This window comes from Salmo salar, chromosome 25, assembly GCF_965601325.2.
Source record: "Salmo salar chromosome 25, fSalSal1, whole genome shotgun sequence".
NCBI lineage: Eukaryota > Metazoa > Chordata > Actinopteri > Salmoniformes > Salmonidae > Salmo > Salmo salar.
The window spans coordinates 37,301,915-37,313,830 of record NC_138315.1 but is presented as its reverse complement, the minus strand read 5'-3'; the positions used below and the strand labels follow the sequence as shown (position 1 = coordinate 37,313,830).

The 11,916-nt window shown below is 45.0% G+C and overlaps 1 protein-coding gene across 1 annotated transcript; it reads left to right on the top strand.

Moving 5' to 3' along the window:
- The first annotated feature begins 386 nt into the window (after positions 1–386).
- Positions 387–11,195, top strand: LOC106586670 (lanC-like protein 3). The gene is given in 6 exon segments (XM_014174187.1): positions 387–920; positions 1,102–1,225; positions 2,801–2,956; positions 2,959–2,997; positions 5,994–6,201; positions 11,036–11,195. Coding segments are annotated over 6 exon segments (1,221 nt in total).
- The last annotated feature ends 721 nt before the right edge of the window (positions 11,196–11,916 follow it).

Below are 11,916 nucleotides of genomic sequence, written 5' to 3'. Positions count from 1 at the left end.
GGTAACACGTCTGTACTTGGAAGGCATGTATGGCTATGAGATAAGACTTTGACTGATTGCTGGTCTGTGATTTTTCTGATCAAAAGTGGTTGGAATAATTTGCTTTAATCGATTGATTAACAAAAATAATTGTCTTCAAACACTAGGCACATGTGATGTTGGAATAATAATAACACATCGGCACTGATTGAGGGGGATAGAGAATGCGGTGTTGAGAATACAAGTCCCATAAATCTTAGGTAGTTTATGGTTGGTAGAATAAGACATTTCCGGGTTCCATGAAGACGCCCGATCATCACCAATATTAGGCTACTAGACATTTTATCCAAGGCGTTTAACAGTCAGTGGTTGGCTATTGGCCAGTGCATTGCTTCTTTCCATTGGTGATGGAAAACACCTGTTGCTTTGCCAACCGTTTCGCCAACTACAAAGGTGCGTTTCTCGTAGGTCAAGGCGTGGAATCGGTGGTACCCACGGTCAATGCCTTTATAGAGAAGATTCTAAACAAGGTGCCACTCGGATCTACCGACTGCGATGGTGGGCTATACGACGGTCCCGCTGGGGTGGCATACATGCTGTACCATGTCTCCGAATGTGCTTTGTTTTCCGACCACAGGGATACTTCTCTCAAAACCTCAAAGCAGATCATTGACGTGTCTGTGGGGTACGTGGATGGGGAGAAGGACACAAACATGCAGGCCTCCTTTCTCCTCGGCGGGGCGGGCATCTATGCCGTCGCCGCGATGGTGTATAAAGCCCTGGGCTTGGCGGACTTTGTCAAGCCGCTTACCAAATTTCGGAACCTGTGGAAGATATGCTCACCCATCAATTTCTTGGAGTGCGGCTCTGACGAGCTGTTCGTGGGGCGGGCAGTGTACCTGTGCGCTGCCCTGGTGCAGAAACAGAAACTGGGGATAGAGGTGAGAGCCTGAGGGAACAGGGAAACTACCAATTACTAAAATCAAAGAATGATTAGGCCTACTGAACAGGAGAAATATGACCTGATAAAATAATGTATCTCTACTGGCTCTCTTGGCTCCATATTCCCTGATCTCAAACATTACTTTAATGAAATAACACTTCTCAAATCTAATTTCACAGATTCTTAGCAAGGATCAGATCCAGGCCATTTGCCAGGCTATCATAGAGTCTGGTAAACAGTATGCCACGCGGAAGAGAAAACCCTTTCCTCTCATGTACTCCTACTATGGGACTGAGTATTTGGGTAAGTAGGCCTACATGGTTGAGTGGCAGGAGGCGGGATGCTAATGAGTTTATATTGTCATGAGGGCCTTAAATGACCTCTTTGTCATTTGTGTGACGCCTTCGCTCTTATCTGAAAGGACTAGATAGGTGAAAGCCCAGTAGCAGCCACAATACCCAGACCCAGACCCACCGCCTTAACAGAACACAGTACCCAGACCCACCGCCTCAATGGAACACAGTACCCAGACCCACCGCCTCAACAGAACACAGTACCCAGACCCACCGCCTCAACAGAACACAGTACCCAGACCCACCGCCTCAACAGAGCACAGCACCCAGACCCACCGCCTCAACAGAGCACAGCACCCAGACCCACTGCCTCAACAGAGCACAGCACCCAGACCCACTGCCTTAACAGAACACAGCACCCAGACCCACTGCCTCAACAGAGCACAGCACCCAGACCCACTGCCTTAACAGAACACAGTACCCAGACCCACCGCCTTAACAGAACACAGTACCCAGACCCACCGCCTTAACAGAACACAGTACCCAGACCCACCGCATCAACAGAACACAGTACCCAGACCCACTGCCTCAACAGAGCACAGCACCCAGACCCACCGCCTCAACAGAACACAGTACCCAGACCCACCGCCTCAACAGAACACAGTACCCAGACCCACCGCCTCAACAGAACACAGTACCCAGTACCACCGCCTCAACAGAACACAGTACCCAGACCCACCGCCTTAACAGAACACAGTACCCAGACCTAGAGCCACTGCCTCAACAGAGCACAGCACCCAGACCCACCACCTCAACAGAGCACAGCACCCAGACCCAGACCCACTGCCTCAACAGAACACAGTACCCAGACCCACCGCCTCAACAGAACACAGTACCCAGACCCACCGCCTCAACAGAACACAGTACCCAGACCCACCGCCTCAACAGAGCACAGCACCCAGACCCACTGTGAACAGAACACAGTACCCAGAACCACTGTCAACAGAACACAGTACCCAGACCCACCGCCTCAACGGAACACAGTACCCAGACCCACCACCTCAACAGAACACAGTACCCAGTCCCACCGCCTCAACGGAACACAGTACCCAGAACCACTGCCTCAACAGAACACAGTACCCAGACCCACCGCCTCAACAGAGCAAGGCACCCAGACCCACCGCCTCAACAGAACACAGTACCCAGACCTAGACCCACCGCCTCAACAGAACACAGTACCCAGACCTAGACCCACCGCCTCAACAGAACACAGTACCCAGAACCACTGCCTCAACAGTACACAGTATCCAGACCCACCGCCTCAACAGAACACAGTTCCCAGAACCACTGCCTCAACAGAACACAGCACCCAGACCCACCGCCTCAACAGAACACAGTACCCAGACCTGGACCTACCACCTTAATAGAACACACGTGTTTCATGTGTCCAGCATTTGACTGCAAGAGTCACATGGAATCAGAGAGGCTGTCTTTTTGAATGGATGCTGGCTATTGAATCGTGCTTTATGTTGGTATGTGCTGCTTGTGTGTGTGTGTGTGTGTGCACCTGTGTTTCTCTCCCCAGGTGCGGCCCATGGCCTGTCGTCGGTGCTGCAGATGCTGCTGTGTTACCAGGAGGTACTGAGTGGAGGTGACAGGGATCTGGTCTGGCAGAGTGTGGACTTCCTCATGAACAAGGAGCAGAACTGTAACTGGCTGGCCGAGCTCGGAGCCATGACAGAGGGGAGAATGAGCTGGTGCACTGGTGCCATGAAGCCCCAGGTACACTTTCAATCTGGCTCTTAAAACCTGTTAGGGACAGACGCCTCACCAATATCCAATGGTATAGAGTGGCGCGATTTACAAATACCTCAAAAATGCAAAAACTTCAATTTCTCAAACATATGACTATTTTACACCATTTTAAAGACAGGACTCTCCTTTATCTAACCACATTGTCCGATTTCAAAAAGGCTTTACAACGAAAGCAAAACATTAGATTATGTCAGGAGAGTACCCTCCCAAAAATAATCACACAGCCATTTTCAAAGCAAGCATATATGTCACAAAAACCAAAACTACAGCTAAATGCAGCACTAACCTTTGATGATCTTCATCAGATGACACTCCTAGGACATTATGTTATACAATACATGCATGTTTTGTTCAATCAAGTTCATATTTATATCAAAAACCAGCTTTTTACATTAGCATGTGTTGTTCAGAACTAGCATACCCACCGCAAACTTCCGGTGAATTTACTAAATTACTCACGATAAACATTCACAAAAAACATAACAATTATTTTAAGAATTATAGATACAGAACTCCTTTATGCAATCGCGGTGTCAGATTTTAAAATAGCTTTTCAGTGAAAGCACATTTTGCAATATTCTGAGTAGATAGCCCGGCCATCACGGCTAGCTAATTTGACACCCACCAAGTTTGGCACTCACCAAACTCAGATTTACTATAAGAAAAATTGGATTACCTTTGCTGTTCTTCGTCAGAATGCACTCCCAGGACTTCTACTTCAACAACAAATGTTGTTTTGGTTCGAAATAATCCATAGTTATATCCAAATAGCTCCGTTTTGTTTGTGCATTCAAGTCACAATCCGAAGGGTGACGCGCCGGCGCATTTCGTGACAAAAAATGTCTAAATATCCCATTACCGTACTTCGAAGCATGTCAAATGCTGTTTAAAATACATTTTTATGCGATTTCTCGTAAAATAGCGATAATATTCCGACCGGGCGACGTTGTATTCGTTCAAACACTGAAAGTAAAACATGGAGTCGTCTTGTGCACGCGCGCTCCAGTGTCATTGTTCTCAGAAGGACCACTCACAAAAACCCCTGCTGTTTTTCGCCCAGAGACTGGAGAGCTATCATTACACTTTCTGGCGCTTTCCTAGAGCCAATGGAAGCCTTAGAAAATGTCACGTTACAGCAGAGATGCTGTATTTTTGATAGAGATGCCCTAGTAGGAGAACAAATTGTCAGACAGGGCACTTCCTGTATAGAATCTTCTCAGGTTTTGGCCTGCCATATGAGTTCTGTTATACTCACAGACACCATTCAAACAGTTTTTTTGAAACTTTAGAGTGTTTTTTATCCAAATCTACTAATTATATGCATATTCTAGTTTCTGGGCAGGAGTAGTAACCAGATTAAATCGGGTACGTTTTTTATCCGGCCGTGAAAATACTGCCCCCTATCCCTAACAGGTTAAAACCTGTTATGGCTAGGGGTTCCGCCTCGACAATATCCGGTGAAATGGCAGAGCGCGAAATAAAAAAGAAATAATTTGAAATATTTAACTTTCATACATGCACAAGTGCAATACACCAAATTAAAGCTTAACTTCTAGTTAATCCAACCACAGTGTCCGATTTCAAAAAGGCTTTACGGTGAAAGCATACCTTGTGATTATGTTAGGTCAGCGCCTAGTCACAAAAAAACATACAGCCATTTTCCAGCCAAAGAGAGGAGTCACAAAAAGCAGAAATAGAGATAAAATTAATCACTAACCTTTGATGATCTTCATCAGATAGCACTCATAGGACTTCATGTTACGCAATACATGTATGTTTTGTTCGATAAAGTTCATATTTATATCCAAAAATCTCAGTTTACATTGGCGCGTTATGTTCAATAATGTTTTGCCTACAAAACAGCCGGTGATTTTGCAAAGAGCCACATCAATATACAGAAATACTCATCATAAACGTTGATGAAAGATACAAGTGTTATGCATAGAATTAAAGATAAACTTCTCCTTAATGCAACCGCTGTGTCAGATTTCAAAAAGCTTTACGGCGAAAGCACACCTTGCAATAATCTGAGTACAGCGCTCAGCCACCAAAACAAGCCATTCAGATACCCTCCATGTTGTGGAGTCAACAAAAGTCAGAAATAGTATTATAAATATTCACTTACCTTTGATGATCTTCATCGGAATGCACTCCCAGGAATCCCAGTTCCACAATAAATGTTATTTTTGTTTCAATAAAGTCCATATTTATGTCCAAATACCTCCTTTTTGTTAGTGCATTCAGTTCACTAATCCAAATGCACAATGCGCGAGCACTAAGTTCAGACAAAAAGTCAAAAAAGTTCCATTACAGTTCATAGAAACATGTCAAACGATGTATAGAATCAATCTTTAGGATGTTTTTATCATAAATCTTCAATAATATTCCAACCAGACAATTCCTTTGTCTTTAGAAAGGAAAGGGAACGCAGCTCGCGCTCACGGCTGCGCACGAGACTTAGCTCATGGCATTCTGCCAGACCCTTGATTCAAACAGCTCTTATTCTCTCCCCTTTCAAAGTAGAAGCCTGAAACAACGTTCTAAAGACTGTTGACATCTAGTGGAAGCCTTAGGACGTGCAAAATGACCCCATAGACACTGTAAATTGGATAGGCAATAACTTGAAAAACTACAAACCTCAGATTTCCCACTTCCTGGTTGGATTTTTCTCAGGTTTTCGCCTGCCATATGAGTTCTGTTATACTCACAGACATCAATCAAACAGTTTTAGAAACTCCAGAGTGTTTTCTATCCAAATCTACTAATAATATGCATATCTTAGCTTCTGGGCCTGAGTAGCAGGCAGTTTACTCTGGGCACGCTTTTCATCCGAACATGAAAATACTGCCCCCTATCCCAAACAGGCTAATTGATTGATGTACTGATTTAGATAATATAGATACGATAAGAGGTAAGTGGTTTCCCAGGTTTCCAATGTAATTGATGCTCATGCCTCTTCCCAGGTGTAGCCTACCTCTTTGCCAAAGCCTATCTGATCAATAGGAAGCCCCAGTACCTGGACACATGCATCCGCAGTGGGGAGCAGGTGTGGCAGAAGGGCCTGCTGAAGAAAGGTCCAGGGATCTGCCATGGGGTGGCAGGCAGCGCCGACGTCTTCAAGTTACTGTATCGCCTCACAGGGAACTTCAAATACATCTACCGTGCTCAGAGGCATGGAGGCTCAGTTGGACAAATCACTGCTGTTCTCTGTTTCCCTCTCTCTCTTTCTCTGTCTGCCGTACTCTTCAAATCAAATCAAATCAAATGTATTTATATAGCCCTTCTTACATCAGCTGATATCTCAAAGTGCTGTACAGAAACCCAGCCTAAAACCACAAACAGCAAGCAATGCAGGTGTAGAAGCACGGTGACTAGGAAAAACTCCCTAGAAAGGCCAAAACCTAGGAAGAAACCTAGAGAGGAACCAGGCTATGAGGGGTGGCCAGTCCTCTTCTGGCTGTGCCGGTGGAGATTATAACAGAACATGGCCAAGATGTTCAAATGTTCATAAATGACCGGCATGGTCAAATAATAATAATCACAGTAGTTGTCGAGAGCGCAACAGGTCAGCACCTCAAGAGTAAATGCCAGTTAGCTTTTCATAGCCGATCATTGAGAGTATCTCTACCGCTCCTGCTGTCTCTAGAGAGTTGAAAACAGCAGGTCTGGGACAGGTAGCACGTCCGGTGAACAGGTCAGGGTTCCATAGCCGCAGGCAGAACAGTTGAAACTGGAGCAGCAGCACGGCCAGGTGGACTGGGGACAGCAAGGAGTCATCATGCCAGGTAGTCCTGAGGCATGGTCCTAGGGCTCAGGTCCTCCGAGAGAGAGAAAGAAATAAAGAGAGAATTAGAGAGAGCATACTTAAATTCACACAGGACACCGGATAAGACAGGAGAAATACTCCAGATATAACAGACTGACCCTAGCCCCGCGACACATAAACTACTGCAGCATAAATACTGGAGGCTGAGACAGGGGGGGTCAGGAGACACTGTGGCCCCATTCGATGATACCCCCGGACAGGGCCAAACAGGCAGGATATAACCCCACCCGCTTTGCCAAAGCACAGCCCCCACACCACTAGAGGGATTACTTCAACCACCAACTTACTATCCTGAGACAAGGCCGAGTATAGCCCACAAAGATCTCCGCCACGGCACAACCCAAGGGGGGGCGCCAACCCCGACAGGAAGACCACGTCAGTGACTCAACCCACTCAAGTGACGCACCCCTCCTAGGAACGGCATGTAAGAACACCAATAAGCCAGTGACTCAGCCCCTGTAATAGGGTTAGAGGCAGAGAATCCCAGTGGAGAGAGGGGAACCGGCCAGGCAGAGACAGGAAGGGCGGTTCGTTGCTCCAGAGCCTTTCCATTCACCTTCACACTCCTGGGCCAGACTACACTCAATCATAGGACATACTGAAGAGATGAGTCTTCAGTAAAGACTTAAAGGTTGAGACCGAGTCTGCGTCTCTCACATGGGTAGGCAGACCATTCCATAAAAATGGAGCTCTATAGGAGAAAGCCCTGCCTCCAGCTGTTTGCTTAGAAATTCTAGGGACAATTAGGAGGCCTGCGTCTTGTGACTGTAGCATACGTGTAGGTATGTACGGCAGGACCAAATCGTAAAGATAGGTAGGAGCAAGCCCATGTAATGCTTTGTAGGTTAGCAGTAAAACCTTGAAATCAGCCCTTGCCTTAACAGGAAGCCAGTGTAGTGAGGCTAGCACTGGAGTAATATGATCAAATTTTTTGGTTCTAGTCAGGATTTTAGCAGCCGCATTTAGCACTAACTGAAGTTTATTTAGTGCTTTATCCGGGTAGCCGGAAAGTAGAGCATTGCAGTAGTCCAACCTATAAGTAACAAAAGCATGGATAAATTTTTCTGCATCATTTTTGGACAGAAAGTTTCTGATTTTTGCAATGTTACAGAGATGGAAAAAAGCTGTCCTTGAAACAGTCTTGATATGTTCTTCAAAAGAGAGATCAGGGTCCAGAGTAACGCCGAGGTCCTTCACAGTTTTATTTGAGACGACTGTACAACCATCGAGATTAATTGTCAGATTCAACAGAAGATCTCTTTGTTTCTTGGGACCTAGGACAAGCATCTCTGTTTTGTCCGAGTTTAAAAGTAGAAAGTTTGTAGCCATCCACTTCCTTATGGCTGAAACACAGGCTTCTGGCGAGGGCAATTTTGGGGCTTCACCATGTTTAATTGAAATGTACAGCTGTGTGTCATCCGCATAGCAGGGAAATTTAACATTATGTTTTCGAATGACATCCCCAAGAGGTAAAATATATAGTGAAAACAATAGTGGTCCTAAAATGGAACCTTGAGGAACACCGAAATTTACAGTTGATTTGTCAGAGGACAAACCATTCACAGAGACAAACTGATATCTTTCCGACATATAAGATCTAAACCAGGCCAGAACTTGTCCGTGTAGACCAATTTGGGTTTCCAATCTCTCCAAAAGAATGTGGTGATCGATAGTATCAAAAGCTGCACTAAGATCTAGGAGCACGAGGACAGATGCAGAGCCTCGGTCTGATGCCATTAAAAGGTAATTTACGACCTTCACAAGTGCAGTCTCAGTGCTATGTTTGGGTCTTAAACCAGACTGAAGCGTTTCGTATACATTGTTTGTCTTCAGGAAGGCAGTGAGTTGCTGTGCAAGAGGAATGGAAGATTCGATATAGGCCGATAGTTTTTTATATTTTCTGGGTTAAGATTTGGCTTTTTCAAGATAGGCTTTATTACTGCCACTTTTAGTGAGTTTGGTACACATCCGGTGGATAGAGAGCCGTTTATTATGTTCAACATAGGAGGGCCAAGCACAGTAAGCAGCTCTTTCAGTAGTTTAGTTGGAATAGGGTCCAGTATGCAGCTTGAAGGTTTAGAGGCCATGATTATTTTCATCATTGTGTCAAGAGATATAGTACTAAAACACTTTAGTGTCTCCCTTGATCCTAGGTCCTGGCAGAGTTGTGCAGACTCAGGACAACGGAGCTTTGGAGGAATACGCAGATTTAAAGAGGAGTCTGTAATTTGCTTTCTAATGATCATGATCTTTTCCTCAAAGAAGTTCATGAATTTATCACTGCTGAAGTGAAAGCCATTCTCTCTTGGGGAATACTGCTTTTTAGTTAGCTTTGCGACAGTATCAAAAATAAATTTCGGATTGTTCTTATTTTCCTCAATGAAGTTGGAAAAATAGGATGATCGAGCAGCAGTAAGGGCTCTTTGATACTGCACGGTACTGTCTTCCCAAGCTAGTCGGAAGACTTCCAGTTTGGTGTGGCGCCATTTCCGTTCCAATTTTCTGGAAGCTTGCTTAAGAGCTCGTGTATTTTATGTATACCAGGGAGCTAGTTTCTTATGACAAATGTTTTTAGTTTTTAGGGGTGCAACTGCATCTAGGGTATTGCGCAAGGTTAAATTGAGTTCCTCGGTTAGCTGGTTAACTGATTTTTGTCCTCTGATGTCCTTGGGTAGGCGGAGGGAGTCTGGAAGGGCATCGAATCTTTGGGTTGTCTGAGAATTTATAGCACGACTTTGATGTTCCTTGGTTGGGGTCTGAGAAGATTATTTGTTGCGATTGCAAACGTAATAAAATAGTGGTCCGATAGTCCAGGATTATGAGGAAAAACATTAAGATCCACAACATTTATTCCACGGGACAAAACTAGGTCCAGAGTATGACTGTGGCAGTGAGTAGGTCCAGAGACATGTTGGACAAAACCCACTGAGTCGATGATGGCTCCGAAAGCCTTTTGGAGTGGGTCTGTGGACTTTTCCATGTGAATATTAAAGTCACCAAAAATGTGAATATTATCTGCCATGACTACAGGGTCCGATAGGAATTCAGGGAACTCAGTGAGGAACACTGTATATGGCCCAGGAGGCCTGTAAACAGTAGCTATAAAAAGTGATTGAGTAGGCTGCATAGATTTCATGACTAGAAGCTCAATAGACGAAAACGTCATTGTTTTGTTTTTGTAAATTGAAATTTGCTATCGTAAATGTTAGCAACACCTCCTCCTTTGAGGGATGCACGGGGGATATGGTCACTAGTGTAACCAGGAGGTGAGGCCTCATTTAACACAGTAAATTCATCAGGCTTAAGCCATGTTTCAGTCAGGCCAATCACATCAAGATTATGATCCGTGATTAGTTCATTGACTATAACTGCCTTTGAAGTGAGGGATCTAACATTAAGTAGCCCTATTTTGAGATGTGAGGTATCACGATCTCTTTCAATAATGGTAGGAATGGAGGAGGTCTTTATTCTAGTGAGATTGCTAAGGCGAACACCGCCATGTTTAGTATTGCCCAACCTAGGTCGAGGCACAGACACGGTCTCAATGGGGATAGCTGAGCTGACTACAATGACTGTGCTAGTGGCAGACTCCACTAAGCTGGCAGCCTGGCCTGCACCCTATTTCATTGTGGGGCTAGGGGAGTTAGAGCCCTGTCTATGTTCTTAGATAAGATGAGAGCACCCCTCCAGCTTCTAATATCTCCTTTCTTCGTTTATCTCACCCTTGATCAAAGTCCATAGCTTCAAGTGGCTTCCTCTCCTTGGTCTGCACTGATCTGAAAACACAGGCTGGGTTAAAGCAACGTAGTGGATTCCTTGCAGCGTTGTGCTTTCACCTGACATGCTCTTTCACATCAGCGCATATGTGGCGATAGGACATGAGAAGAGGAAGCAACTTTTGACTATTGAGATGCAACCCCCTGTCCTGCCCCACCCTCACCAAAGATACTGTATATAATGACGAAATGGTTTTGTCTCCACCCTAACAATGGGAGTCGTTGTCCCAAAGGTGGGAAGACAGGCGATATTCTTATCAGTCTGCTTATTAAGCCCAATGAGCCCATAGAAACACATTGAATAACACTGCGTGGACAGAGGTTGAAGGTAGTGGACCCATCAAGCTTCGCCTCTTCCTCTTCCGCTCTGCCCTGACCCAAGTCTCCTCTTTTCTCCCCACAGGTTTGCAGAGTTCCTGTTTACGGAAGAGTTCAAGGTGGGCTCCTGCTCAGTCACCAGTGTTTATAGTCTGTTTGAGGGCCTGTCTGGAACCGTTTGCTTCCTGGTTGACCTCCTTCAGCCCGACCAATCAGAGTTCCCACTCTTCAGTGTGTTTGTGTGATTAAGGCTACGGTTGAACAATGCATCCTTCCTTCCCAGGGGCGGAAATCCCGGGGGGGAAGGGGGGGACACGACCCCCCCATCCTGGGAAAAATATGATTTGTCCCCCTCAATATATCACTGAAACATAACTATGTAATTTAAATAATATTAATAATATGCAATGAAAGCAATTGTGCTGATTATAGACACTTAATAGCGCGTTTTTAAGTTTCAAAAGATTGCAACCCCCCCCACCCTTTGCCTCACAATGGTTTGATCCACTGCCAGTTCCTTAGCTTGCTAGGTAACAGAGAGGTCGTATCTACTGTCTGAAAGGCACTCAATGCACGTAACTGACGTGAGGTTAATCCAGTCAATCGCGCACACACTAGCTGAATATGCAGAGCTAGCGCGCAAATATGAACTATTAAGCTAGCTAGTACCTATTCCATTTATGTGGCGTCGTCAAAGATGAAATCAGCATGCAGATGATGTAAGTTAGTGCTTCAAAGTCCCTGTGATAAGGTTAGCGATAAACTGAAATCCAAACTGAACAGAACTACACTCTCTTCTACCATTGTCTTAAATATATTTAATGGTCTCGTTGCAAAAGCTAAATTGTCGCAAGTGAACTTTTATTTATTTATTTTATTTCACCTTTATTTAACCCGGGTAGCAAAGATTATAGCAAACACCACTGAAACTGAATTGGTGCTCGCTAGCTTTGCAAATTCAGCTAT